Consider the following 25,064-nt stretch of genomic DNA (forward strand, 5'->3'; position numbering starts at 1 on the left):
CAGGTATTTCATTGCATAACCACTGAAGTTACTAACTGCGAGTAATTATACAGACTTTATCACATAAGGGTCTAGATCCAAATTTAAAAACACAGCACATTTCCTTCTTTGTAGAATAAGAAGAATAAGCTTTATTCGGTATGAAAAAAATTCATCCATTACAACACATAATCACCAAAACATTGTAAAAATACCAATAAAAACCATGTATAATAAAAGCACCCATCATAAAAACAAGTACATATAATTATATATATATATATATGTATATAAAAATAAAAAGCAGAAGAAGATAAAAACCTCATTCATAAAAAACTGGCAAAAAAAATAAGTAAAATCATTCTAAAAGTTCTACATTTTTGCGCCAAGTAGTTGCTCCCTTCAGGAATGATCCCAGGCCCTTCCATACCAGTACATCTGAGGCCATTTGCAGCCACATGAAAGCAGGACGGTATTGCACAAAACCCTTGGGCCTAAGGAGCGGTAGTAGAAATCGGGTTCTAAATGGTGCAGAAAAGACACAGAACAGTGTAAAATGGATCAAGGTCTGATGGGACACCCCATCACAGGGGCAGGGTCTAATACATTTCTCCCCATACTGACCTAGGGGGAAGCACAAATTACTTCTAATGATCCCCAAGCGGAATCGAGTTATGAGAGACTTTTCCCTCACATCCTTGATTTCTGAGAGATATCGCTCAGGACCCACCCACATCTTTAGCATAGCAAATTCCCTGATCGATTTTTTTCCTTAGAGCCTCCCCCTCCCTCTTGGTCTCCTGGATTCTCTGAAAGTTCTCCTTAACCCATTTCTTATCATAGCTAGTCAGGTCCTTGGGATAATCAAACAATTCAGGCCGCCCCAGGTCATGTGCCATCTTCCTTATTTGCGACAGCCAGGGAATATGCTTTACATTGTCGCAGGCCAAACAATCCCTTAGGATATCCCTATTAAGAGAGGCATGTTCGTTACTCCACACTGAAATCCATAGCAAAAGGGGAGCCAGCTGGGTAGTGTCCTGTACATACTCAAGGTCCAATTCCAGGTGAAGGCAAAATCCAGGAATATTTTGCCCAACACCCAGAAGCCTTCTTTGTATCTAAAGGTTAACTCTACCTGAATTAACAAAGGCAACCCAGGGCCTTTTCCAGGGCTACTATAAGAGTGTTTAAGTAGACCCAAAGCCGCTCAAGTATATGCCATTTTCAATTGCTAACTGGTTTATTCTGGATGAAATTGAGTGGATAAACTCATTTAAGTACATAATTAATATGAGCTGTTGCTCTGGTGGTGTACGGAGTACTGATGTCTTGTGGCCCCTGCTTTACACTTAAATTCCTTAGCAGCTACTCATTCAGCAGTATATGCGATGAACATGCGTGACACATTTTACCATGCACTCCATAAATCTATCAGAAGATAAATAGGGGCTTACACATATTTTTTGCACACCTAAATTTCACTTTGAAGTGGTATTTTATTGGCAGGTCCATAGTTCTAGAATTGTGCTATGTGAAAATGTATGCTCTCAGATGGAACTCCGATCTAATGAAAACTTGCAAGTTGGCAGGATTTTCCACAGTCGTAAATGTGAGGAAGATGTGGTCTTTGGTTATTTCTAGCTGTGGGGCATAGGAGCCCATTGGTAATGTTGGGAAAACCAACAAACGTGGGACTTGATTGGTAGTCACAAACAATATTTTCACACTCAAAATAAGTAAGGGAAGGATTTCGCCAGATGGAAAAACTGTAGTAAAGTTTTGCTCCTATAGTTAATTCCGTGTTTGTCTCTTATAAAATCTGCTGCTGTAGGGATGAGAGTGACTGGTTTATTCTGGAAATCTACATTTTTTAAACTTCAGACAGACCCTTGGATTTCCCTTAATTCTGAAACTTATAATTCTATGAAAACCCTGGATGTAAAAATCTAACTAAATGGCTTATTTAGACATAAGTAAACCCTAATGATTATTCTTACGTTCTAGGTTAATAGCCTAGGTTAAATATTAATTTAGCTATGTTTTTTTTCCTTTTCCTTCAAGGGTTTTGAAGATCCCAAGGATAAGTAAGTAGCAGATTTCATTCAACTTTTTATGGTATGTTTTAGAAACAAAGACTTTTTGTTTTCTTTTTTAAAGAACTATACATAATGCTCAAATAGATAACAAAGAATGTGGTACGCTTTCCCTTTGCCTGTAATTTAAGTTGATATTTGGAAGAGAAGATGTCCTCAGATCTAGTGGTACACCTCTCAATCGGACATCTTTTTCCTGGCACTATTAACCATTGGCATAGCAAAATATATGTAACAATCACAACCACACTACATAGATTGGTGGAATGTTTTTAGGACAGCCTTTTAACTGATTCTGCACGGGAATGCCTAAAATATCAGCTTTACCCCCTGTCTTATCATGTTAAATGGAGAACGGCATGATGGATTGCTTTCAGGGGGAAGTTTCACGAGGACTGTGCTTAAAGAGCATACTGTGGCTTAAAGGCTAAGTTGTATATTTTTGTTTCAATTATGTTTTGCTAGTCGTACATAAATAGCATATAAGGTCTTGCTTCTCGAGCCAGGCTACCTAGGGTGAGTCAGGGATGACTCCCAGAAGCCGGTTTACCTTACTGGGTCCGATTGTTTGGGCCTTGTGGAAACTTAGTCAGAGCTCGGGTCAAGATCGTGGCCTCTGACTCTCATAAGGTAACACTTATTGCAAACTAAAACCTTAAAAGCATGGAAACAGATTTTTAGTCTGTGATGTATGCCTTGTAGATAATTTTAACTCTAATGGCCAACACAGTCAAATAGTTTTACGAGCAATGAGAAGCTTTAGTGCTTTGAACGTTTTAAGGGTTAATCAGCTACTTCTCACCAGAAGCACACTGAATGAAAGGAAGAGAGTCGGAAACAATTCAAAGAATGCCAAGAGATTTAAAATGCAAAAAAATAATGTTCTGCGTGCTTTTTAGATTCATGCGCTTGTAACATTATTTTCAGAAACACACAGGAAAATATGAACCCAGAAGATGAAGTCGATGAGTTTCTAGGCCGTGCAATCGATGCCAGAAGTATAGATCGATTACGGTCTGAACATGTCCGCAAGTTTCTGTTAACATTTCGGGAGCAGGATCTTGAAAAAAAGGTAAAGGGATTCAGTAGAACATAACAGTTAATTATAATCGTCAGTCAATATAACATTTATGAATTTTGATGAATGTCTTATGATTAGATAATTGACAACCACCTATTTTATGCTTTCTGAGTGCACAACGAGGGTGAAAAGTGATTATCTCATGATAATACCCTCTGGAACATTCATTAAGACTATTGGAACATGCGTACCCCGAGCTGCAGTGTATCAGAAAACTCCTCCTATGGCAATAACATCTGCTGGCACTGTCGAAACCAGCCATTAAAATGCTCTTCCCAGAGTTAAAGCCTAGGGATGCAGGGCTGTGAGAAAAAAGGGCAATTAGCAACTGATGCACAACCCGTGGCAGAAAAAAATCATTGCTATCGGCACATTTTACAGAGCTTACATTGAGTAACATTAGTATTTTAAAGTGGGAGCCTAAAGAGAACAGCGATATTGGCTGAGTTATATTGCTCATTGCATCCTATTTAGTTCTGGCTTATAGATGGTTGAGCTGTCTCTCAAGCCTTTACTTTAAAAAAATCACATTATAAACAAACACATTAATATATCACATTGCTGCTTTCAGTCAGACTTCTTTTTTGATTTGTTTTTTTTCTCAAATGTCATTAACATTTTGCCTCTGTCCACCACAGCATGGGGTAGTGGGCCGGCCACCTCAAAAATTGGCTGCCTTCACTGTGAGTGGCAGTATTTTGCTTTTGCACATCTACACTGCCACCTAAAAAAATCTGTTTTAATGCTGTCAACGGCATTTCAACCTTGTTTTCTAATGAGTGAGACTTAGAAAACAGGTTGGAGTGCATGGACGTCCATTCATCAAAATACCTGTGGTAGCAGAAGTGACATCACACGCCATGTGACCCCCCCCCGGCTTGATGTCACCGGACGTGACATCACACACATTTTGACCCGTCACATAGCAGGAAGGTCGCATCACCTGCCCTTTGAGCCACCGCCGATGATGTCACAAGTAGTGACATCGGAAGGCATTTGGCCTGATGACATCACAGGAAGTGACATAATGTGACCTTTGGACCACATTAATTCAAAGGAAGCAACTTTGCATGACCTTTGGCTTAATGCTACCACAGTAAATGATGCATCTAACCTTTGGTTACTTACATCACACACAGAGGGTAGAAAATCTCTACAGATACAAAAGTAGTGCCCTATAAACAGGCATACTTCATATCCTATTGAAAATAAAGCTACATATATTGTTTCAGGTATTGTCTTCAGACATACAATTAAGATAATGTAGCATTGATTAAGAAGCTATCAAAAAGTGTACAACAGTGGAAAATACACTAGTTAAATTCAGCCATTATCAAATAACATAAAATGGGTAGGTTGATGGGCCTATATTGTTCAAAACAAGTTCACTTTATCATTTGTTTTAGAAACTAAATCTTGTCTTGGAATGTAGGTAACAGTGCTATTTAATGCATGTCAAGATCTCCGAGCAACCTTCCTTCCCATGGAATGGTACACATACTTATAAACCTATGGAGCTGTTGAACCTTTCCAGGTTTGCTATCATTAGTTTCTCCTACATTAAACATGTGCATCCCTGGTACAGTACTTGCATTGATCTATAATATGCTTGCTCTTCATTAGCATACCTTATCTGCAACAAACATCTTATCTAACATTGAATGCCCAAAGGCATGACAGCTTGGATTACAAATGCAGATGTTGCAGTGCACATTTAAAAATGACTCCATTAATCACTGTTCCTAAAGCAAAACTTTCCACTTTTTTAAAATCCAAAAAACACACAGAGACAATGAATCATATGTGGTTAAAACAGTGTATAGGAAATGTTACATAAGGCAAAGGAGACTACAACGTGTACGTTTCACATGCCATCCATAATGATAAGCACTTTTTAAGAAAGCTTGGTCAGGAGAAACGCAAACTCAGGATTCAGAACGTAACACAATACATAGGGTTGACTTTAATAATAAGAATATATTTCTGCCCAAGACAGGGGAAAAACGTAACTTCCTAACCTGGTCTGATGCCACTCTTAGATGGCAGTTTATAGCTCGCTGTGCTAGATTACAAATGTAACTTATGAATTGTACAGTGACAACAGAATCTCTGTGACAAAAGCAGTAACCTAATGAGCTATCCGCATAAAATATTGCTTTTGAAATGCATGGTACATATTCTTTGCAGCAGGCATATTATGCATATTACTCTACACTACCTTACATAAGTGAAAACTGCCACTAGACACAACTCCAACATCTCTCCAGCAGGTACATTAATTACCAGAGTTAACTTGACACTTTTATTGTTGCCCCAAAACTGCAGAATATAGAAGGAACTTTGTAGTGCTTTTAAAACTGCCTCACTGCTAAAAACAACTGCCAAGGAAAAGTTCCAATACTGAAGAGGAGAATATTTACAAGTACCTGCCCATTTAAAGCACTGACCCTGCTGCTGTGTCAGTTCGTCCCCGTGGCCAAGGGAAAGGCCAGAGCCTGCATCACACTGGCTTTATGCTTAGCAGAGAAAGCACTTCTGTTTTGTGCTGTCTTCCTTTCTCTATCCTCACCTCAGAGTGGCATGCATCTTGTTCTTTTGTGAAGTGTCAACTCCAAAACCAGCGTACCAACTACAGATAATCTTACTTCTTGTTGCTTCTCACAACAACCAGCATGTATCACCACAAGGGGAGCCGGAGAGTCAAGCATCTAGTCGAGAGTCAATGTCTCACTCTCACATGACCTGCCCCCGCACCCGAGGTCCAACCAACTCAGTCAGTCAGAGTGACAAGTGAAGCAAGTCACTCAGTTGCGGCCCAGTCAGGACTGGACGTCGGTTCGGTTTCCGAACTTGTGTTGCCTCATTGAAGTTGTAAGTCACAAGAGACACTAGTCAAACAACTCTGAGACACACCACCACGTGTGGTGCACACCGCGTGTCAACGCAGCTTTTATAGACTCCTGCAGGGGCGGGCCAATAATTTTTGCCTGACCTTCATTGGCAGTGCTTTTGGGTGCTACCAGATTGACGGCCCTGGGATCCAAACACACTAGGTACCACCTCAGCTAGGGTAGGGTACAGCAGGTGGTGCTCGTGGCACAGCACACTTGCACTTATACACTCTGCTAGCTACAGCACTTGTACTTAGTCACTGGCCAATCAGGCCAAGCTATGTGGTACGCTTCATGTTCTTTTGCTCAGGGACACTTGAAGGGGATACTGTGGATCACCATGGCTACTGCTACCAACCTGACTGCAGCTGAGCTGGTGGGCTGGCTGTCAATCATGATATAGGGGTTCATTACGACCTCGGCGGTCTTTTTTCAAGACCGCCGAGGGACCACCGTGCGGAAGACCACCTGTGCAGGCGGTTTGCCGCTCTGCCTATTATGACCGTTGGCAGCTCTCCGTCCCTTTACGATGGAGAGCCGCCAACAGCCATACGGCGGGAGGCGGGGAAGTGGAGGTTGCACCACCTCCACCGCCACGCCAACAGAACACCACCAGATTCGCTGTGGCGGTTTTCTGTTGGCGGTGTGGTGTCGGCAGAGCTGCCCCCATGGCTCCCGTCCCCTCCCGGAGGATCGACGGAACAGGTAAGTCGATTGTCCGTTAGGGGAGGGGGTGGGGGGGTGTTGGGTGTTGTGTGCGTGCATGGGGGTGTGCGTGTGTGTATGTAGAGGGGGTGTGTGAGTGCGTGTATGCTTGCAGGGGTGTTGTGTGTATGGGAATGAGTGCGTGTATGTCTGTGGGTATGTCTGGATGTGTGCGTGTATGTTTGAATGTGGGTGTGCGTGTCTGACTGTGTGTGTGTGTATGTTGGCATGTATGTCGGGGTGTGTGCATGTGTGTGTTAGTGGTGCCTGCATGCGTGTCGGGTGTGTGTGAGTTATGTGATGTTGGGGGGTGGGGTGCCCTGCCACCTTTGGGGGGTGGCAGGGTTGGTGGGGGGTGTAGGGGAGGGAGTCAGGGTGGGGGGTGGGGGAGACCCCTATCAGTGCCAGGTAAGGAATTCCCTGGTACTGATAGTGCTTACCGCCATGGATTTCATGGCGGTTCAAACCGCTGGAAATCCACAGCGGTAAGCCGGGTCCAAATACTGCCGGCGATATAGTGACGGCTGCCGGGCTGGAGACCCTGGTCGGGCGGAACGGAGAACCGGCGGATGACCATGGCGGTAACCGCCATGGTCATAATTCCCCAAGGTAAGACCGCCAGCCTGTTGGCGGTCTTACCGCCGGTTCTCTGCTATCCGCCAGGGTCGTAATGACCCCCTGTAGGAAAGTACGATCTTGCCTGGCATGTTACCCCCATATTTCACTGTATATATGTTGTTTTAGTGTATGTGTCACTGGGACCCTGCCAGCCAGCCAGGGCCCCAGTGCTCATAAGTGTGCCCTGTATGTGTTCCCTGTGTGATGACCTGTGTATTTTCTCACTGAGGCTCTGCTAACCAGAACCTCAGTGGTTATGCTCTCTCTGCTTTCCAAATTGTCACTAACAGGCTAGTGTCCAATTTCACCAATTCACGTTGGCATACTGGAACACCCTTTTAATTCCCTAGTATATGATACTGAGGTACCCAGGGGTTCCAGGAGATCCCTATGGGCTGCAGCATTTCTTTTGCCACCCATAGGGAGCTATGACAATTCTTACACAGGCCTGCCACTGCAGCCTGAGTGAAATAACGTCCACGTTATTTCACAGCCATTTACCACTGCACTTAAGTAACTTATAAGTCACCTATATGTCTAACCTTCACCTGGTGAAGGTTGGGTGCAAAGTTATTTAGTGTGTGGGAACCCTGGCACGAGCTAAGGTTCCCCCACATCGTTCAGGGCAAATTCCCCGGACTTTGTGAGTGCGGGGACACCATTTCATGCGTGCATTATACATAGGTCACTACCTATGTATAGCGTCACAATGGTAACTCCGAACATGGCCATATAAGATGTCTAAGATCATGGAATTGGGGAGACAATTCCATGATCCCCCGAGTCTCTAGCACAGACCCAGGTACTGCCAAACTGCCTATCCCGGGGTTTCAGTGCAGCTGGTGCCAACCCTCAGACAGGTTTCTGCCCTCCTGGGGTCCAGCCAGGCCTGGCCCAGGAAGGCAGAACAAAGGACTTCCTCAGAGAGATGGTGTTACAACCTCTCCCTTTGGAAAAAGGTGTCAGGGCTGGGGAGGAGTAGCCTCCCCCAGCCTCTGGAAATGCTTTGATGGGCACAGATGGTGCCCATCTCTGCATAAGCCAGTCTACACCGGTTCAGGGATCCCCCAGCCCTGCTCCGGTGCGAAACTGGACAAAGGAAAGGGGAGTGACCACTCCCCTGACCTGCACCTCCCAGTGGAGGTGCCCAGAGCTCCTCCAGTGTGCTCCAGACCTCTGCCATCTTGGAAACAGAGGTGTTGCTGGCACACTGGACTGCTCTGAGTGGCCAGTGCCATCAGGTGACGTCAGAGACTCCTTCTGATAGGCTCTTACCATTCTTACTAGCCTATCCTCCTTCCTAGGTAGCCAAACCTCCTTTTCTGGCTATTTAGGGTCTCTGCTTTGGGGAATTCTTCAGATACCGAATGCAAGAGCTCACCAGAGTTCCTCTGCATCTCTCTCTTCACCTTCTGCCAAAGGATCGACCGCTGACTGCTCAGGACGCCTGCAAAACTGCAACAAAGTAGCAAAGACGACTACTGCAACCTTGTATCACTTCATCCTGACGCCTTCTCGACTGTTTCCTGGTGGTGCATGCTCTGGGGGTAGCCTGCCTCCTCTCTGCACCAGGAGCTCTGAAGAAATCTCCTGTGGGTCGACGTAATCTTCCCCCTGCAACCGCAGGCAACAAAAGACTGCATCACTGGTCCTCTGGGTCCCCTCTGAGCATGACGAGCGTGGTCCCTGGAACTCAGCAACTCTGTCCAAGTGACTCCCACAGTCCAGTGACTCTTCAGTCCAAGTTTGGTGGAGGTAAGTCCTTGCCTCCCCACGCTAGACGGCATTGCTGGGTACAGCGTGATTTGCAGCTGCTCCGGCTCCTGTGCTCTCTTCCAGGATTTCCTTCCTGCACAGCCAAGCCTGGGTCCCCAGCACTCTAGCCTGCAGTGCACAACCTTCTGAGTTGTCCTCCGGTGTCGTGAGACTCCCTTTTGTGTCTTCGGGTGGACTCCGGTTCACTCCTCTTCCAAGTGCCTGTTCCGGTACTTCTGCAGGTGCTGCCTGCTTCTGTGAGGGCTCCCTGACTTGCTGGGCGCCCCCTCTGTCTCCTCATCCTAGTGGCGACATCCTGGTCCCTCCTGGGCCACAGCAGCATCCAAAAACCCTAACCGTGACCCTTGCAGCTAGCAGGGCTTGTTTGCAGTCTTTGTGCGTGGGAACACCTCTACAAGCTTCTTCACGACGTGGGACATCCATCCTCCAAAGAGGAATTTCCTAGTACTCTTCGTTCTTGCAGAAACCAAAGCTTCTTCCATCCGGTGGCAGCTTCTTTGCACCCTCAGCTGGCATTTCCTGGGCATCTGCTGTAGGAGGCTGGACTGGCTTGTAGTGAGTACCAAGGGGTACTTGCACCTTGCACCAGGCCCAGTTATCCCTTATTAGTGTATAGGGTGTCTAGCAGCTTAGGCTGATAGATAATGGTAGCTTAGCAAAGCAGCTCAGGCTGAACTAGGAGACGTGTGAAGCTACTACAGTACCACTTAGTGTCATATGCACAATATCATAAGAAAACACAATACACAGTTATACTAAAAATAAAGGTACTTTATTTTTATGACAATATGCCAAAGTATCTTAGAGTGTACCCTCAGTGAGAGGATAGGAAATATACACAAGATATATATACACAATAGCAAAAATATGCAGTATAGTCTTAGAAAACAGTGCAAACAATGTATAGTTACAATAGGATGCAATGGGGAAACATAGGGATAGGGGCAACACAAACCATATACTCCAGAAGTGGAATGCGAACCACGAATGGACCCCAAACCTATGTGACCGTGTAGAGGGTCGCTGGGACTATCAGAAAATAGTGAGAGTTAGAAAAATAACCCTCCCCAAGACCCTGAAAAGTGAGTGCAAAGTGCACCAAAGTTCCCCTAAGGACAAAATAGTCGTGTTAGAGGGAAAATGCAAGGAAAACACAAATCAGCAATGCAACAACGATGGATTCCTGACTGAGGGTACCTGTGGAACAAGGGGACCAAGTCCAAAAGTCACAAGCAGCTCGGAGATGGGCAGATGCCCAAGAAATGCCAGCGGTTGGTGCAAAGAAGCTCTTACTAGGCTGAAGAACTGTGAATACTGCAGGAACGACAAGGGCTAGAGACTTCCCCTTTGGAGGATGGATCCCCCACGCCTTGGAGAGTCGTGCAGAAGTGTTTTCCCGCCGGATGGACGCCAACAAGCCTTGCTACACGCAAATCGTGCGTTTGGCGTTTTTGGACGCTGCTGGGGCCCAGGAGGGACCAGGAGGTCGCAAATTGGACCTGCAGAGAGAGGGGACGTCGAGCAAGACAAGGAGCCCTCACTGAAGCAGGTAGCACCCGGGGAAGTGCCAGAAACAGGCACTACGAGGATGCGTGAAACGGTGCTCGCCGAAGTTGCACAAAGGAGTCCCACGTCGCCGGAGACCAACTTAGAAAGTCGTGCAATGCAGGTTAGAGTGCCGTGGACCCAGGCTTGGCTGTGCACAAAGGATTTCCGCCGGAAGTGCACAGGGGCCGGAGAAGCTTGCAAAGTCGCGGTTCCCAGCAATGCAGCCCAGCGAGGTGAGGCAAGGACTTACCTCCACCAAACTCGGGCTGAAGAGTCACTGGACTGTGGGAGTCACTTGGACGGTGTCGCTGGATTCGAGGGACCTCGCTCGTCGTGCTGAGAGGAGACCCAAGGGACCGGAGATGCAGCTTTTTGGTGCCTGCGGTTGCAGGGGGAAGATTCCGTCGACCCACGGGAGATTTCTTCAGAGCTTCTGGTGCAGAGAGGAGGCAGACTACCCCCACAGCATGCACAAGCAGGAAAACAGTCGAGAAGGCGGCAGGATCAGCGTTACAGAGTTGCAGTAGTCGTCTTTGCTACTATGTTGCAGGTTTGCAGGCTTCCAGCGCGGTCAGCGGTCGATTCCTTATCAGAAGGTGAAGAGGGAGATGCAGAGGAACTCGGCTGAGCTCATGCATTCGTTATCTAAAGTTTCCCCAGAGACAGAGACCCTAAATAGCCAGAAAAGAGGGTTTGGCTACCTAGGAGAGAGGAAAGGCTACTAACACCTGAAGGAGCCTATCACAAGGAGTCTCTGACGTCACCTGGTGGCACTGGCCACTCAGAGCAGTCCAGTGTGCCAGCAGCACCTCTGTTTCCAAGATGGCAGAGGTCTGGAGCACACTGGAGGAGCTCTGGACACCTCCCAGGGGAGGTGCAGGTCAGGGGAGTGGTCACTCCCCTTTCCTTTGTCCAGTTTCGCGCCAGAGCAGGGGCTAAGGGGTCCCTGAACCGGTGTAGACTGGCTTATGCAGAATTGGGCACATCTGTGCCCAACAAAGCATTTCCAGAGGCTGGGGGAGGCTACTCCTCCCCTGCCTTCACACCATTTTCCAAAGGGAGAGGGTGTCACACCCTCTCTCAGAGGAAGTTCTTTGTTCTGCCATCCTGGGCCAGGCCTGGCTGGACCCCAGGAGGGCAGCTGCCTGTCTGAGGGGTTGGCAGCAGCAGCAGCTGCAGAGAAACCCCAGGAAGGGCAGTCTGGCAGAACCAGGGTCTGTGCTACAGACCACTGGGATCATGGAATTGTACCAACAATGCCAGGATGGCATAGAGGGGGCAATTCCATGATCATAGACATGTTACATGGCCATATTCGGAGTTACCATGGTGAAGCTACATATAGGTAGTGACCTATATGTAGTGCACGCGTGTAATGGTGTCCCCGCACTCACAAAGTTCAGTGAATTGGCTCTGAACAATGTGGGGGCACCTTGGCTAGTGCCAGGGTGCCCACACACTAAGTAACTTTGCACCTAACCTTTACCAGGTAAAGGTTAGACATATAGGTGACTTATAAGTTACTTAAGTGCAGTGTAAAATGGCTGTGAAATAACGTGGACGTTATTTCACTCAGGCTGCAGTGGCAGGCCTGTGTAAGAATTGTCAGAGCTCCCTATGGGTGGCAAAAGAAATGCTGCAGCCCATAGGGATCTCCTGGAACCCCAATACCCTGGGTACCTCAGTACCATATACTAGGGAATTATAAGGGTGTTCCAGTAAGCCAATGTAAATTGGTAAAATTGGTCACTAGCCTGTTAGTGACAATTTGAAAGTAATGAGAGAGCATAACCACTGAGGTTCTGGTTAGCAGAGCCTCAGTGAGACAGTTAGGCACCACACAGGGAACATATACATGCACGCCTATGAGCACTGGGGCCCTGTGTGACAGGGTCCCAGTGACACATACATATAGGCCACAAACCTATGAGCACTGGGGTCCTGACAAGCAGGATCCCAGTGACACATAACAAACATACTGAAAACATAGTGTTTTCACTATGAGCACTGAGGCCTGGCTATCAGGATCCCAGTGAGACAGTGAAAACAGTGACAAACACCCTGACATACACTCACAAACAGGCCAAAAGTGGGGGTAACAAGGCTAGAAAGAGGCTACCTTCTCACATCTGCCCACTCTCGACATTGTCGCGACTCTTGGACTTGGTCCCCTTGTTTCACAGGTACTCAGGTCCGGAAATCCACTGTTGTTGCTTTGCTGATGTTGGTCTTCCTTGCAGAAACCCCCTATCACGACTTCTGTGCTCTCTAGGGGTTATAGGTGCACTTTACACCTATTTTTCAGGGTCTTGGGGTGGGCTATTTTTCTAACCCTCACTGTTCTCTTACAGTCCCAGCGACCCTCTACAAGCTCACATAGGTTTGGGGTCCATTTGTGGTTCGCATTCCACTTTTGGAGCATATGGTTTGTGTTGCCCCTATACCTATGTGCTCCTATTGCAATCTACTGTAACTTTACATTGCTTGCATTACTTCCTTTTGCTATTACTGCATATTTTTGGTATTGTGTGCATATATCTTGTGTATATTTGGCATCCTCATACTGAGGGTACTCACTGAGATACTTTTGGCATATTGTCATAAAAATAAAGTACCTTTATTTTTAGTCTATCTGTGTATTGTGTTTTCTTATGATATTTTGCATATGACACCAGTGGTATAGTAGGAGCTTTGCATGTCTCCTAGTTCAGCCTAAGTAGCTCTGCTATAGCTACCTTCTATCAGCGTAAGCTGCTAGAAACACCTCTTCTACACTAATAAGGGATAACTGGACCTGGTACAAAGTGTAAGTACCCCTTGGTACCCACTACAAGCCAGGCCAGCCTCTTACACCCCCATAGTGTCATGATGCTGACACTGCTAAGGCACTACAACTTGTGCAGCGGGCCCAGCTTGCAGGCAATCAATCAAGTAATGCTCACTGTCACACAGGCTGAGTGGTTTCCAGCCAGGGGTCGCAAGCAAGGTGGCAGGGGTCGCTACTGGTACTCAGGGGTCGCTGGCAACCCCTAATTGACAACCATGTTGGAATGCCTTCAACAGCAACAGACTCTTTTTGTTAAATATAACTAAGTTGCTCTGGTAATGACATTGAAAAAGGCACAGAGCCCATACAATTAGGTGTGCTTTTGGTTGCTTGTCTCCACACTGTATAATCGCTATATTTGTGTGTTCTGAACACTTGCAACTCTTTACATTGCTTCTTTCCAAATACTATATATACGTTCTTTGAGGTATGAATAGATGACAAGTATTAAATGAGAAACTAGTTTCTCCAAGTGAGAAGCTAGTTTCTCCATTTCCCTTTTCATTTTAACCATTCATTGGTAATACATTGTGTATCTTCATTTCAGATTACGCGTTTTGGCCGTAAAACGGCTTTTCTCACGTACAGGAAACGTGTCATCAATCACCTGTATCCCCATGTTCTGAAAGATAGAAAAAAGTTAATATACACGTAAAAACACCCACAGTAAAAACATGTCACCATCTTGGAAGAGGAGTTTCTCACATTATTGGTCATTCAAAATATGGGGGAAATATTGTATTACAAGGCTTGGTGAGAAAAATAAATACACAATTTATATAACATGGTTATTATTAATTATAATTTTAAACTCATGGTCGTTCGACAGCCCCTATGCTAAAAATATCTTTGGACTCCTTAATTGTTTATGCTTGTCATTATCTAAGGCTGATATAATAGAATAAACAATAAGTACGCCATGGAGTTAACCAACGTTCCACTCATAACAACTTTCCCAGTGTAACACCCCACGAAACAGGAATCTTATTCACATGCAAGGTTCAAAAATAATATAGACCAACTCAAACCCTTGTTGTCAATGGTCATCATTCTAATAATCACCAAGATAAATATCTTGATAACATGCACCAATCAAACTTTTCTCCCTCATATGTTCAAATGTTTTTTCCTGTTTTTCACCTAATCACCAAACTGCTGTAGATTCAATTTATGAGTTTTTTCATAATATTTGCAATATTTACATGTGCCCCTTATGGCGCCTCTATAGCAATATATATATATATATATATATATTATATATATATGGAAAAATGAACTGATATTCACTATGCTTTACAGCATTTGAACTTGTCTCCCATGGTTCAACAAAACCAAATCTCCTGTGTATATAACACAAATATATGAAAACCATAAATTATTTTTAAAAACTCTTCTCATTAAAATCATCCTCTTGTCAAAAGAGGTTGGCGGAGAAAAGGGTGGGGAACCCTGAATCACCCTCAAAAGGGGAGTTGGTTCAGTCCCCATCTTTTCTTCCTGCAGACAAAGAATACAATATGATTAATTGCCATCCTCCATTTTCACAACCTCCAAGTTTGTTGACCCATATAAACAGTTACAATACAGCAATAGGCCAGACAGAATTACAGTTACCCATATCATCATATGGATCACAAGTTACACTTTACACTTTACAATTTACAATTTTCTTGAACCCCTTTCTTCACTCATATGGTTTCTTGGTTGATCATTAAAGTGAATTCCAGATTGTATTCATTAGTATTCAAGATCTCTACAAATTCTTTTACCTCTCTCTCAACTGCTTTCGTAATAAAAAAATATATTGTAAATTGTAGGAAAGTACCATCTTTCTTGGCATGTTACCCCCAATTTCTGCCTGTTTGTCAGTGTGTTTTTACTCTCTCACTGGGATCCTGCTAGTCAGGACCCCAGTGCTCATAGTTTGTGGCCTATATGTCAGTATGTTTTACTGTGTTGCCAGTATGTTTGACTGTGTCAGAACTCCAGTGCTCATGCTCCCTCTGTTTTCTAAATTTGTCACTATAGCCTAGTGACTCCATATTTCACTCCATATTGGAACACTGGACCCCCCCTTATAAGTCCCTAGTATATGGTACCTAGGTACCCAGGGCATTGGGGTTCCAGCAGATCCTTATGGACTGCAGAATTTCGTTTGCCACCCATAAGGAGCTCATACAAACACACATACATGACTGCCATTGCAGCCTGAGTGAAATAGTGTAAGCACTATTTCACAGCCATTTTCACTGCACACAAGTAACTTATAAGTCACCTATATGTCTAACCTTCAGTTCCCGAAGGCTAGGTGCAAAATTACTGTGTGTGAGGGCACCCCTGCACTAGCAGGGGTGCCCCCACGTTGTCCAGGACCAATTTCCCGGACTTCATGAGTGCGGGGACACCATTATGCGGTGCACTACATATAGGTCAATACATATATGTAACTTCACAATGGTAACCCCAAATATGGCCATATAAATTGTCTAAGATTGTGAAATTGTACCCCCCCAATCTGACTCTGGTATTGGGGGGCCAATTCCATGCACCCTTGGGGCTCCACAATCAACCCCCAGTATATGCCAGTATCTGAGGTTTCCACTGCAGCCACCTCATGGACAGGTTTCTGCCCTCCTGGGGCTTGAGCAGCTCAATCCCAGGATGGCAGAACAAAGCATTTCCTCTGGGACAGGGGTGTTACACCCTATCCCTTTGGAAATAGGTGTTACAGGCAAGGGAGGGGTATCCTACCAGAGCCTCTGGAAGTGCTTTCAAGGGCACATCCGGTGCCCTCCTTGCATAATCCAGTCTACACTAGTTCAGGGACCCCCAGTCCTGGCTCTGGCATGAAACTGGACAAAGGCAAGGTGAGTGACCACTCCCCTGTCCATCAACACCCCAAGGGTGGTGCCCAGAGCTCCTCCAGAGTGTCCCTGGGTTCTGCCATCTTGCTTTCAGGATGGTCAGCGAACTCTGGGAGCATCTGATTGGCCAGTGCCAGCATGTGACGTCAGAGACCCCCTCCTGATAGGTGCTTACTGGGTTCGGTGATCAATCCCCCTCTCAGGGCTATTTAGGGTCTCTCCTCTGAGTGTTTCCTCAGATTCGGTTTTGCAAGACTCCAGCAGGACTCCTCTGCAACCTCTGCTTCACCTTCTACCATTGGATCAACCGCAGAACTGCTCCAGGAACCCTACAACTGCAATAAAATATCCAAGAAGGCTACTGCAACTCTGTAACTTCAGCTCCTGCCAGCAACTGCAACAGTTTCCAAATTGTGCACCCTTTGAGGGCTGCCTGTCTTCATCCTGCACCAGAAGGACCGAAGGAATCTCCTGTGGAGTGACGGAGTCACTTCCTTGCTTCAGCAGGCACCTCTTTGCAGCGACATCCGGTACTCTGGGACTCCTCTCCTGTCGACAAGCGTGATCCCTGAAACACAAGTGGTGGACCGAAGTGATCCTGACTGTCCAAAGGTCCAACTGTCCAAATTTGGTGGAGGTAAGGGCTTGCCTCCCCGAGTCAGACAGTGCCCCTGTGCACTGCGTGTTGTGCAGCTCCTAGGACTTCTGTGCGCTTCTTTTAGAAATCATTCGTGCACAGCGTAGCCCAGGTCCCCAGCACTCTATCCTGTGACACTCAGCTCCGGGAACGTGGGATCCCTTTGTGTAGTGCTGCAACGACGATGATTTGGAACTCCTTTGTCCCCGTATCCAGGGACTCCTGTGGGTGTCGCCTGGTCTTCTGGGGGCTCTCTAAAGTGCTGAGAGTCCCCTCAGTCTCCATAGTCTGAGTTGAGACCCCCAGGTCCCTCCTGGGCACAGGTAGCGCCTTTTCCCACCAACTGCAATATTTGCCAGAGCCAAGGCTTGTTGGTGGAATCCAATGATGAAAATCAGCCTGCATCCAACGACTCGACGTGGGACATCTCTTGCACCAAGCAGGAACCCTCAGCTGTCTTCTTTGGTACATTTCTGGCTTTTTCATCTGGGTTAGCAGGGGCTCCAGTTCTTCCTGGACTCTTCATCTGTGCTTGGACTTGGTCTCCTCTCTCCACAGGTCTTCAGGTCCAGGAATCCATTGTTGGTGTCTTGCAGTCTTGCTTGGTTTTTGCATAATCCTTTACCACGGCTTCTAGTGTGTTCTGAGGAAACTTCCTGTACTTTACTCCTGTTTTCCTGGGCTTTGGGGTGGGGTACTTTACTTACCTTTGGTGTTTTCTTACACTCCCAGCGCCCCTCTACACACTACTCTTGCCTAGGAGGGAAACTGACTTTCGCTTTCCACCATTTTAGTATATGGTTTGTGTTGCCCCTAGGCCCATTCTAGCCTATGGTGATTTTCACTGTTTGCACTATTTTATGACTGTGTACTTACCTGATTTTGGTTACTGGTGTATATTTTGTCTGTAACACCTCTGAAGGGAGTATAGCCTCTAAGATATTTTTGGCCTTGTGTCGTTAAGATAAAATACCTTTATTTTTGTAACAATGAGTATTTCCTTTCATGTGTGTGAGTACTGTGTGACTACAGTGGTGTTGCAAGAGCTTTGCATGTCTCCTAGTTCAGCCTTGGCTGCTCTGCCTACAGCTACCTCTAGACAGCCTGGCTTCTAGACACTGCCTACATTTCACTAACAAGGAATAACTGGACCTGATATAAGGTGTAAGTACCTTAGGTACCCACTACAAACCAGGCCAGTCTCCTACATCAATCTACCTAATCCACAATTGAACATATTGCTAAAAAACCCAAGGTAGCAATCGTACTCTTCATTTGAGGAAAAAATCTGGATTAATCATAGAGTTGGAGTCATTGGCCCCTAAGGGATTGATTCTTGATGAAGAACCTAGTGTGCATTTACAATATGAGTGAAGTAACGGGGGCAAGAAAATTGTAAAGTGTAACATGTGATCCGTTTGATGATATGGGTAATTGGAATTCTGTCTGGCCTATTGCTGTGCTGTAACTGTTTATATGGATATAGAAAGATTTCCACATGTATGATTCACTGTCTCTTTATAAAGTGTGTGTGATGTCAAGTGTTCTGACACCCTACACTGGTATGAGTAGCACTATTAAACAAATGAAATGCATGTGAGAGAGAGGCTATGGAGAGATGAGGGGCACTGTTGGAAGGTGCTAGTGAGGGGGTCCATGGAGAAAAAGGTCTTTGAGATGAGGGTGCCAAAAACACTTGTCGTAGCAGGTGCCACCTGCGCTAAAGCCAGGCCTGTTCACTGTATCTAGAGGCTGTTACTAGCAGTCCTGTAGCCTTAGAAGTGATCTGGAGAAAGATATTCAGAAGCCAGTTTTTTCCATTAACCTGAAAAGTTTGAAAATTCATGATTTTTGACCTCTAAAAGACCTGAGAAAGGCAAGGCCTTTGTTGCCAAGATTTTGGAGTTTCTCCCACCTTGAGATATTTGCTTAATGGAAAAAAACTTTAGCAGTGCCTCTGCGGAATGTGTCTCTTTTCATGTTGGGCCTTGACCCTCACCCTCGGTTCATGACATTGCCTCTTCTGGTAGATTTTAAGCTATTAAAAAGAGACAATTTATAAACATAAAGAAAGAGGAGCAAAGGCATCATCAAGCTCCAAAAGTAACGGCTTGAGCAGGACCCTGCATCCAAAATATCAAGACTCATGCAACTTCCTCAGCGTTTGCCCTGTCCCACTGGAGCACTGAGGATTTTGGCTCTCGAAAAGAGACTCATTTTGATTGCACAGTGTCAGCAGCAAAAGGTAGCACAAAACCCTCAATGGCTACATATGTCAGTTGTTCCTGTGCAGAATGTTAGGCTTCGAAATGGAGAGCATCAACACGTTCATAAATTTGGCATAATCAGCCTTGTTGTGCTGTCGCTGGCCAAACTGTCCTGCCTTGAGGATTTTGCCCTTTATCTGAGAAACTGTATAAAGTCTGAAGTCAAACTTTTGACCAGGATGAAACACTAGGCCTTACTTAACCAGCGCTCTATCGTGGTTTGTCTGAAACAGCATCTAGGGCCCTGTCACCGTTGCCCCATAGGCTAACATTAACTTTTACTTGCTAATTATTTCCTGAGTTTTGTTTAAGATTTTCTTCAAACATTCTTGGTTCCTTATTGCCTTAACCGAATTTTATTGTTTTAGTGATGTTTTACTTTTACAAATGTCTTTTTTACTAAATGTGTAATTTTAGTATTTCATTTCTTGCTTGTAATGTTTTTTTGGTGCGCCCTAAATGCTTTAATCACACGTTTCTCTGGGAGAAGCCGTAGCTAGGGTACAAGGGTAGAATGTCTCTTTGAGACCCGCACTTTACTTCATATGACCTGAGTCACTTATCATTGTGGGAGTTATCCCTATAGTTATTCCTGATTCTCAGAAAGTTCATATATGTAAATATACAATATTGTGAGAGTTTCCATATGTAAAATTTTCCACTTGTCGAAGTTCCGTGTCTCTAGATTTTATGTATGTGAATACCCTAGGAATACTACAACTGCCATAGTCCTCTAAGAGCACTCTAAAAATCTTTGTGATTACCACAAAAGATTTCAAATCCTTCCAAACGGGGGAAGAACTCTATAGAAACATAGCTTGACTTTCGTCCCTTGAGTGTCGTGAATTGGGCCATACGAAAGAAGCAGCTGTTGATGAGCCATTCACACCACTGTGTTTTCACCAGTTCAGGAGCTTATCAGTGGGTGTAGGATCAGCATCTGACCAGTCCATTCCATTTCATTATATCATCTTCCTTGAATCATTTGTTCTATCTGAAAACCCTAAAAGTCAAAACTTTTCATTTGTCACAAGGAAAAATAACCTTGTATATTAGAGGTTGCTCGTTCCCTCATAGCTCGGGAAGGTGTTGATTTGTTAATAAACTTGGACTTGAACTGTAAATATGTACCCTAATATTTATTCTCCTTTTTCCCCCCCCACAGTACTCTAAGCAAGTGGACGACCGCTTTGGCGCTTATGTGGCTTGTGCCTCACTTGTCTTCCTTTTTATTTGCTGTGTACAGATCACCATTGTGCCCCAGTGAGTACACCATTTTCTGTGGTATCTTTGCCATTCTATTTGACTAATGAGAACCCAATACATTTAGTCTCTTTTAATACTAGAGGTGAAAAAATGAACTCAGCAATTATATCAGGTTGTGTTGGGGCAAGACTGGTGCCTCAGCATTGATCGTGGGCTGGAAGGTGGGGAGTCAAAGGTAGATGTGAATTCTGACACTGCTTTGTGGTTGAGGAGTGTGCCACCTTGGCTCTGCGTACCTCGAAATTCCTCGAGTTTTTTAATGCAACCATGCTGCTTATGTACAGTCGAGTGAGAAGAAGGTTGTCGATCAACATATGAGCTAATAATCATAGATGAAGAAGAGCCCTAAAGTTCTTGAGTGTTAGGTTGCTGTCTAACAGATTCAGAAAAAGAAATTCCATGCAAGACTGGAAATAAAGATGTGTGGAGATGTAAAATAGAAAACACACCAACAAAATGAGATCATAGATAATTAAATATGACACATTAAAACAAAATCTGAACCAGATCCTTCATAACGGAAATGTGCAATACATGGTGTAAAAAGTGCACTCACCTTATAAAATGATGACCATTTTTGTTGTAAATATCTGCAGTATTTTTAACCTCAGCATTTTTTGTAATTAATTTACATTGTACCAAGAAACGGATGATTTGTATATACAGCTATCCCTAAGAGCTGTGTCTTCACATATTTAATATAAATGCATCGAAAAGAAGCATACCAAGAATTGGAACAAATACACTGTTTTTTTTTTTTGTCAAATGTTTTATTATCATTTTAACAGAAATGACCAGTTATCAGAGTAACACATAGTTTGAAGAGTTCTTCAATTCTGGGCATTACAATCTACGTATCTACACTGCACTTATCCCCCAGCATGTACCACAAATACCCCAGAAGTCCATTACCCCCCTCACTTCCCACCTGTACTCAGCTTGTCATTAGAGGGGTTCATTATCTTAACAATAATTTCCTGCCTGGTTACTAAGTAGCCTCCCACTGATTAATCTTACCTTATACGTTTCATATGCTGTTCGTCAGGGACATCCCATTCCACTGGATCATGCCTCCACTGCTGTACCACCGGTGCTCAAGACGACCCTTAGTGTATGATTATCCAGCGTCTCACCAAGACCACTTAAAATAAATCATCATAGCCTTATTTTTGACAGCGACCGCTTCAGGACAATGCCCTATAGGCACAGTTTAATCAACCTCTCCAGCACCAGCCCTGTGATCTGGGCTAGGGACTGTATTACGTCTCCCCCAATAACCCATTGTGAAAAATTGGGTTGTTGGTCGACTGGTGTGTGAGCCGTGGCCAAGCAGCAACCACAATTCATGTCAGGACAAGGCACAAGCAAACCCCAAATTAACGTGTGCTCACCCTCTGGTAGCTTGGCACAGAGCTGTAGACTTACCTTGAAGTCATTGTGTGAAGTGTTTGTGTAACTGTTCAACCAGTAACACAGTAGGAAACCCCACGCAAAAGGGATCCCACACAAGGTTAGAAAAATAGAACGTAATTTAATAAATAAAACAAGACCAAAACTACAAACATCTAATCAGTAGAACTTGAGTTATAACTTTTTAAAGAATAACCTATAAAATAGCACTTAGAATCACCAGCCGGGGATATCTGGTGGCGCCGTACCGGGACACAGTCAAAAGTTCAAACTGACCGCAAAGGAGCACGGGCCTGCAACATGGATCCAGTTAGGCCTGCTTAAGCATAGTACCATAAATTCTGCTTGCGGTGCATTGCTTGAATCCGAAACAGAGATGCCATGTGCAGCCAAGGTGATGCGTTGGTTCCGAGATGCGACGAGGATGTGGTTCGAGGTCCTCGTGTGTCAAGAGTACTGTTGATGGGGCATGCGATATGAAGACCAGTGTCGAGGATGCGTGGCTCCGTTGAGGTGATGCATTGGTTCCGATCAATACAGTAGCAGCGATGCAGAGGTTTGTCATTGAGGCCATTGACGGGAGACACGAGGACCTTGCACTGAGAAAAACATCATACAATGGTGGTTCTACAATCAATGCAGGTTTGTTGTGACAGTTCCGACCCAGGCAGTCGAGGATGCGTTGGTTCTGCTCCAGGTAACAGTGATGATGCGTTGGTTCTGCTGGAGCAAACATCTTTGGCCCACTTCCAAGGGCCCAGGACTAGGGTGGCACCACTTGACAGGACAGACTCACAGATGGTGTCACACGATTTTTATTATGGTAATAAGACTGCATGTTTAGAGTGGCAGCACCACAGAGTGTGGGAGACAGAGTCAGCCTCACACTACTTTGGAAGCTGTCAGCCTAACTCCTGGCTAGCCCACAGTGCCTCACCCAACTCTGGAAAGGAGACAGTGATTTGTGGCAAAACCTGACAGTCTGACTTCTCCGGGAAGTCGTGAAAACAGATCATACCCTTTTCGTTCAGTGGCTAACACACACAAAAGCCGGACACGAGCAGACTGGATTTCAGTGCATTTTTTTGAAACAATTACATCTTAGTATAAAAAGTATGGGCTACGTTGATAAGGAAGATAAAACATAATACGGTCATCATTATTACAACTAGTGTAAAGAGGATAAACAACCTAACCATCTCAGATGATTCTAGAATGCCTAGAGATTCCTGCCTAAGACTATATCTGAGAACATAGTGGTTGTAACCCTTCGCCCTGTCACGATCTAAGGGAGTAACTACAACCCCATACCTGAATAGGATGGCAAGGGTTTGCCTGTTGTCTGGATGGCAATCCTCTCGGGATGCTGAAGAGTCAGCGCCAGGATCAGCAAAGCTGTCTGTTGTATGGTATGCATCCTAGGACGCCCATGACTGGAATGCCCTCTTCCCTTCCCTTCCCTTCTCAGGTCAATGCGTTGTTTATATAGTAACCTGTACAGAGTTCCTGGAACAGGCCTGACTTTTGGATGTGTCCAGTTAATAGGGACTGGGTCCTGGATTGGCAGTACAAATGAGCATATCATGTACCATACAATACAGCCTTGAGTAGAACACAGAGTGCACGTTGTACAATGGCTTGATAAAATGTGCGGCACGAGCTCCGTCTTCCTAGAAAGAGGCAGCTTATTAAAATGTAAGAACAACGGGCTAAAAGCAGGCAGTGTTAAAAATATGAAAATGAATATGAGTATAAAAAGCACAGGCTACGGGCCAACTTGTAAAACAAGGGTGGCCAACCTAGATGCTCAAGGGTTCCTACAACAATGACAGAGTCCAGGTGCCAAAGCAAGGTGGTTGGAAGGCTTTTATGTTCCTGAGACTTTAGATTAGGAGGCCAGCCAATGAGCCCTTCGAATCCTTTGGGTTCTAGGTTGGAGAGATGCAGGTCCTGTCCTTCTCACTCCCTGGCAAGAGGGCGGCAGGCACAGGTCAGCACAACAGAGCAGGAGCCCAGCAAAACAGCAGTCCAGCAGAGTGGCAGGCTTTCAGCACTCCTTCTTCCTGACAGAGTATCCTAAGGTCCAGAAGTATACTGAAGTGGTGGTGTCAGGGGGCCAGTACTTATACCCAGTTGGGCCTTTGAAGTAAGGGAGACTTCAAAGACATGCCTTTCGTACCCTGGCTCTGGACTAGCTACAAAGGGTTATGCAGCCCTTTGTGTGTGGACAAGACACAGCCTACTTGGGTGCAAGTGAGGCTGTGCCCAGCTCATCCCTCCCATCCTCTGAGGATGGCCCATTAACGCACATCTGGTCACACCTCAGCTCCCAGTGCGTGTGGCTGACTAGGAGGAATACACAAAGCCCAGCTGTCACTCCATTCAAGACATGTGAGCAGAGACAGGCAGCAGGCAGCAAATGGCTAAAGTAAGAAAATGTCACTTTTTAAAAGTGGCATTTTCAGAATTGCAATTTAAAATCTGACATCACCATTAGTTAGGATTTAAAATTGTGATCCAGAGACACAAAGCTTGGCAAAACGTTAGGGGAAACCACACCAAGGATACCATGTCCAACTCCCACAATATGTGTACATCTCCATGTCAGATGGAGAAAGTCTCCGGCTAACGGTCCACAGCATTTGCATGCCATAGGTGTCGCAGATACATCTTGGTAAGCCTTTGGGGTGTCATGTATGTCCTATGTCATTAATGGAAGTGTATGAGCTTAAAACATGCATTTAACAACACATATTTTACTTGTTTCTGGGCCTTTTTCCAATCCATAGATGTCAGGTTCTCAAGGTAGTTCATGTTCCATCTCTCCCTAAGTGACTAAGGCTGCATACAGGTGTGTAATCAACCTCTTGCAGCCAGCTAACTCCAGCAGTTGCTGTACCGAGGCATGTTCCTTTGGTCTGTCAGGAAATGGGGGCCAGGTTATGCGTGCCATGTTTGCTGTCCTAGCATAGTGCAGGATCTGCCCCAGTCCCACCCTGACATCTCTAGGGGTTGGGCAAACAACACAAAGTGGTTGTTGAGGTACAGGTCCCCCATGGTTTCACACCCTCCTCCTGGCAGGCAGTAAAGGAGACGTCT

The 25,064-nt window shown here is 45.2% G+C and overlaps 1 protein-coding gene across 2 annotated transcripts in view; it reads left to right on the top strand.

The window, feature by feature from the left end:
- Positions 1 to 25,064, top strand: part of ADCY5 (adenylate cyclase 5) — a 1,737,221-nt gene that overhangs the window by 1,171,123 nt on the left and 541,034 nt on the right. For both annotated transcript variants that reach the window (XM_069224661.1, XM_069224662.1), the window contains exons 9-11: positions 2,044 to 2,066; positions 3,003 to 3,147; positions 20,455 to 20,552. In XM_069224661.1, the coding sequence (XP_069080762.1) occupies positions 2,044 to 2,066; positions 3,003 to 3,147; positions 20,455 to 20,552 (266 nt within the window). The remainder of the gene's footprint in view (positions 1 to 2,043; positions 2,067 to 3,002; positions 3,148 to 20,454; positions 20,553 to 25,064) is intronic.

Source organism: Pleurodeles waltl, chromosome 3_1 (genome assembly GCF_031143425.1).
Source record: "Pleurodeles waltl isolate 20211129_DDA chromosome 3_1, aPleWal1.hap1.20221129, whole genome shotgun sequence".
Lineage (NCBI taxonomy): Eukaryota > Metazoa > Chordata > Amphibia > Caudata > Salamandridae > Pleurodeles > Pleurodeles waltl.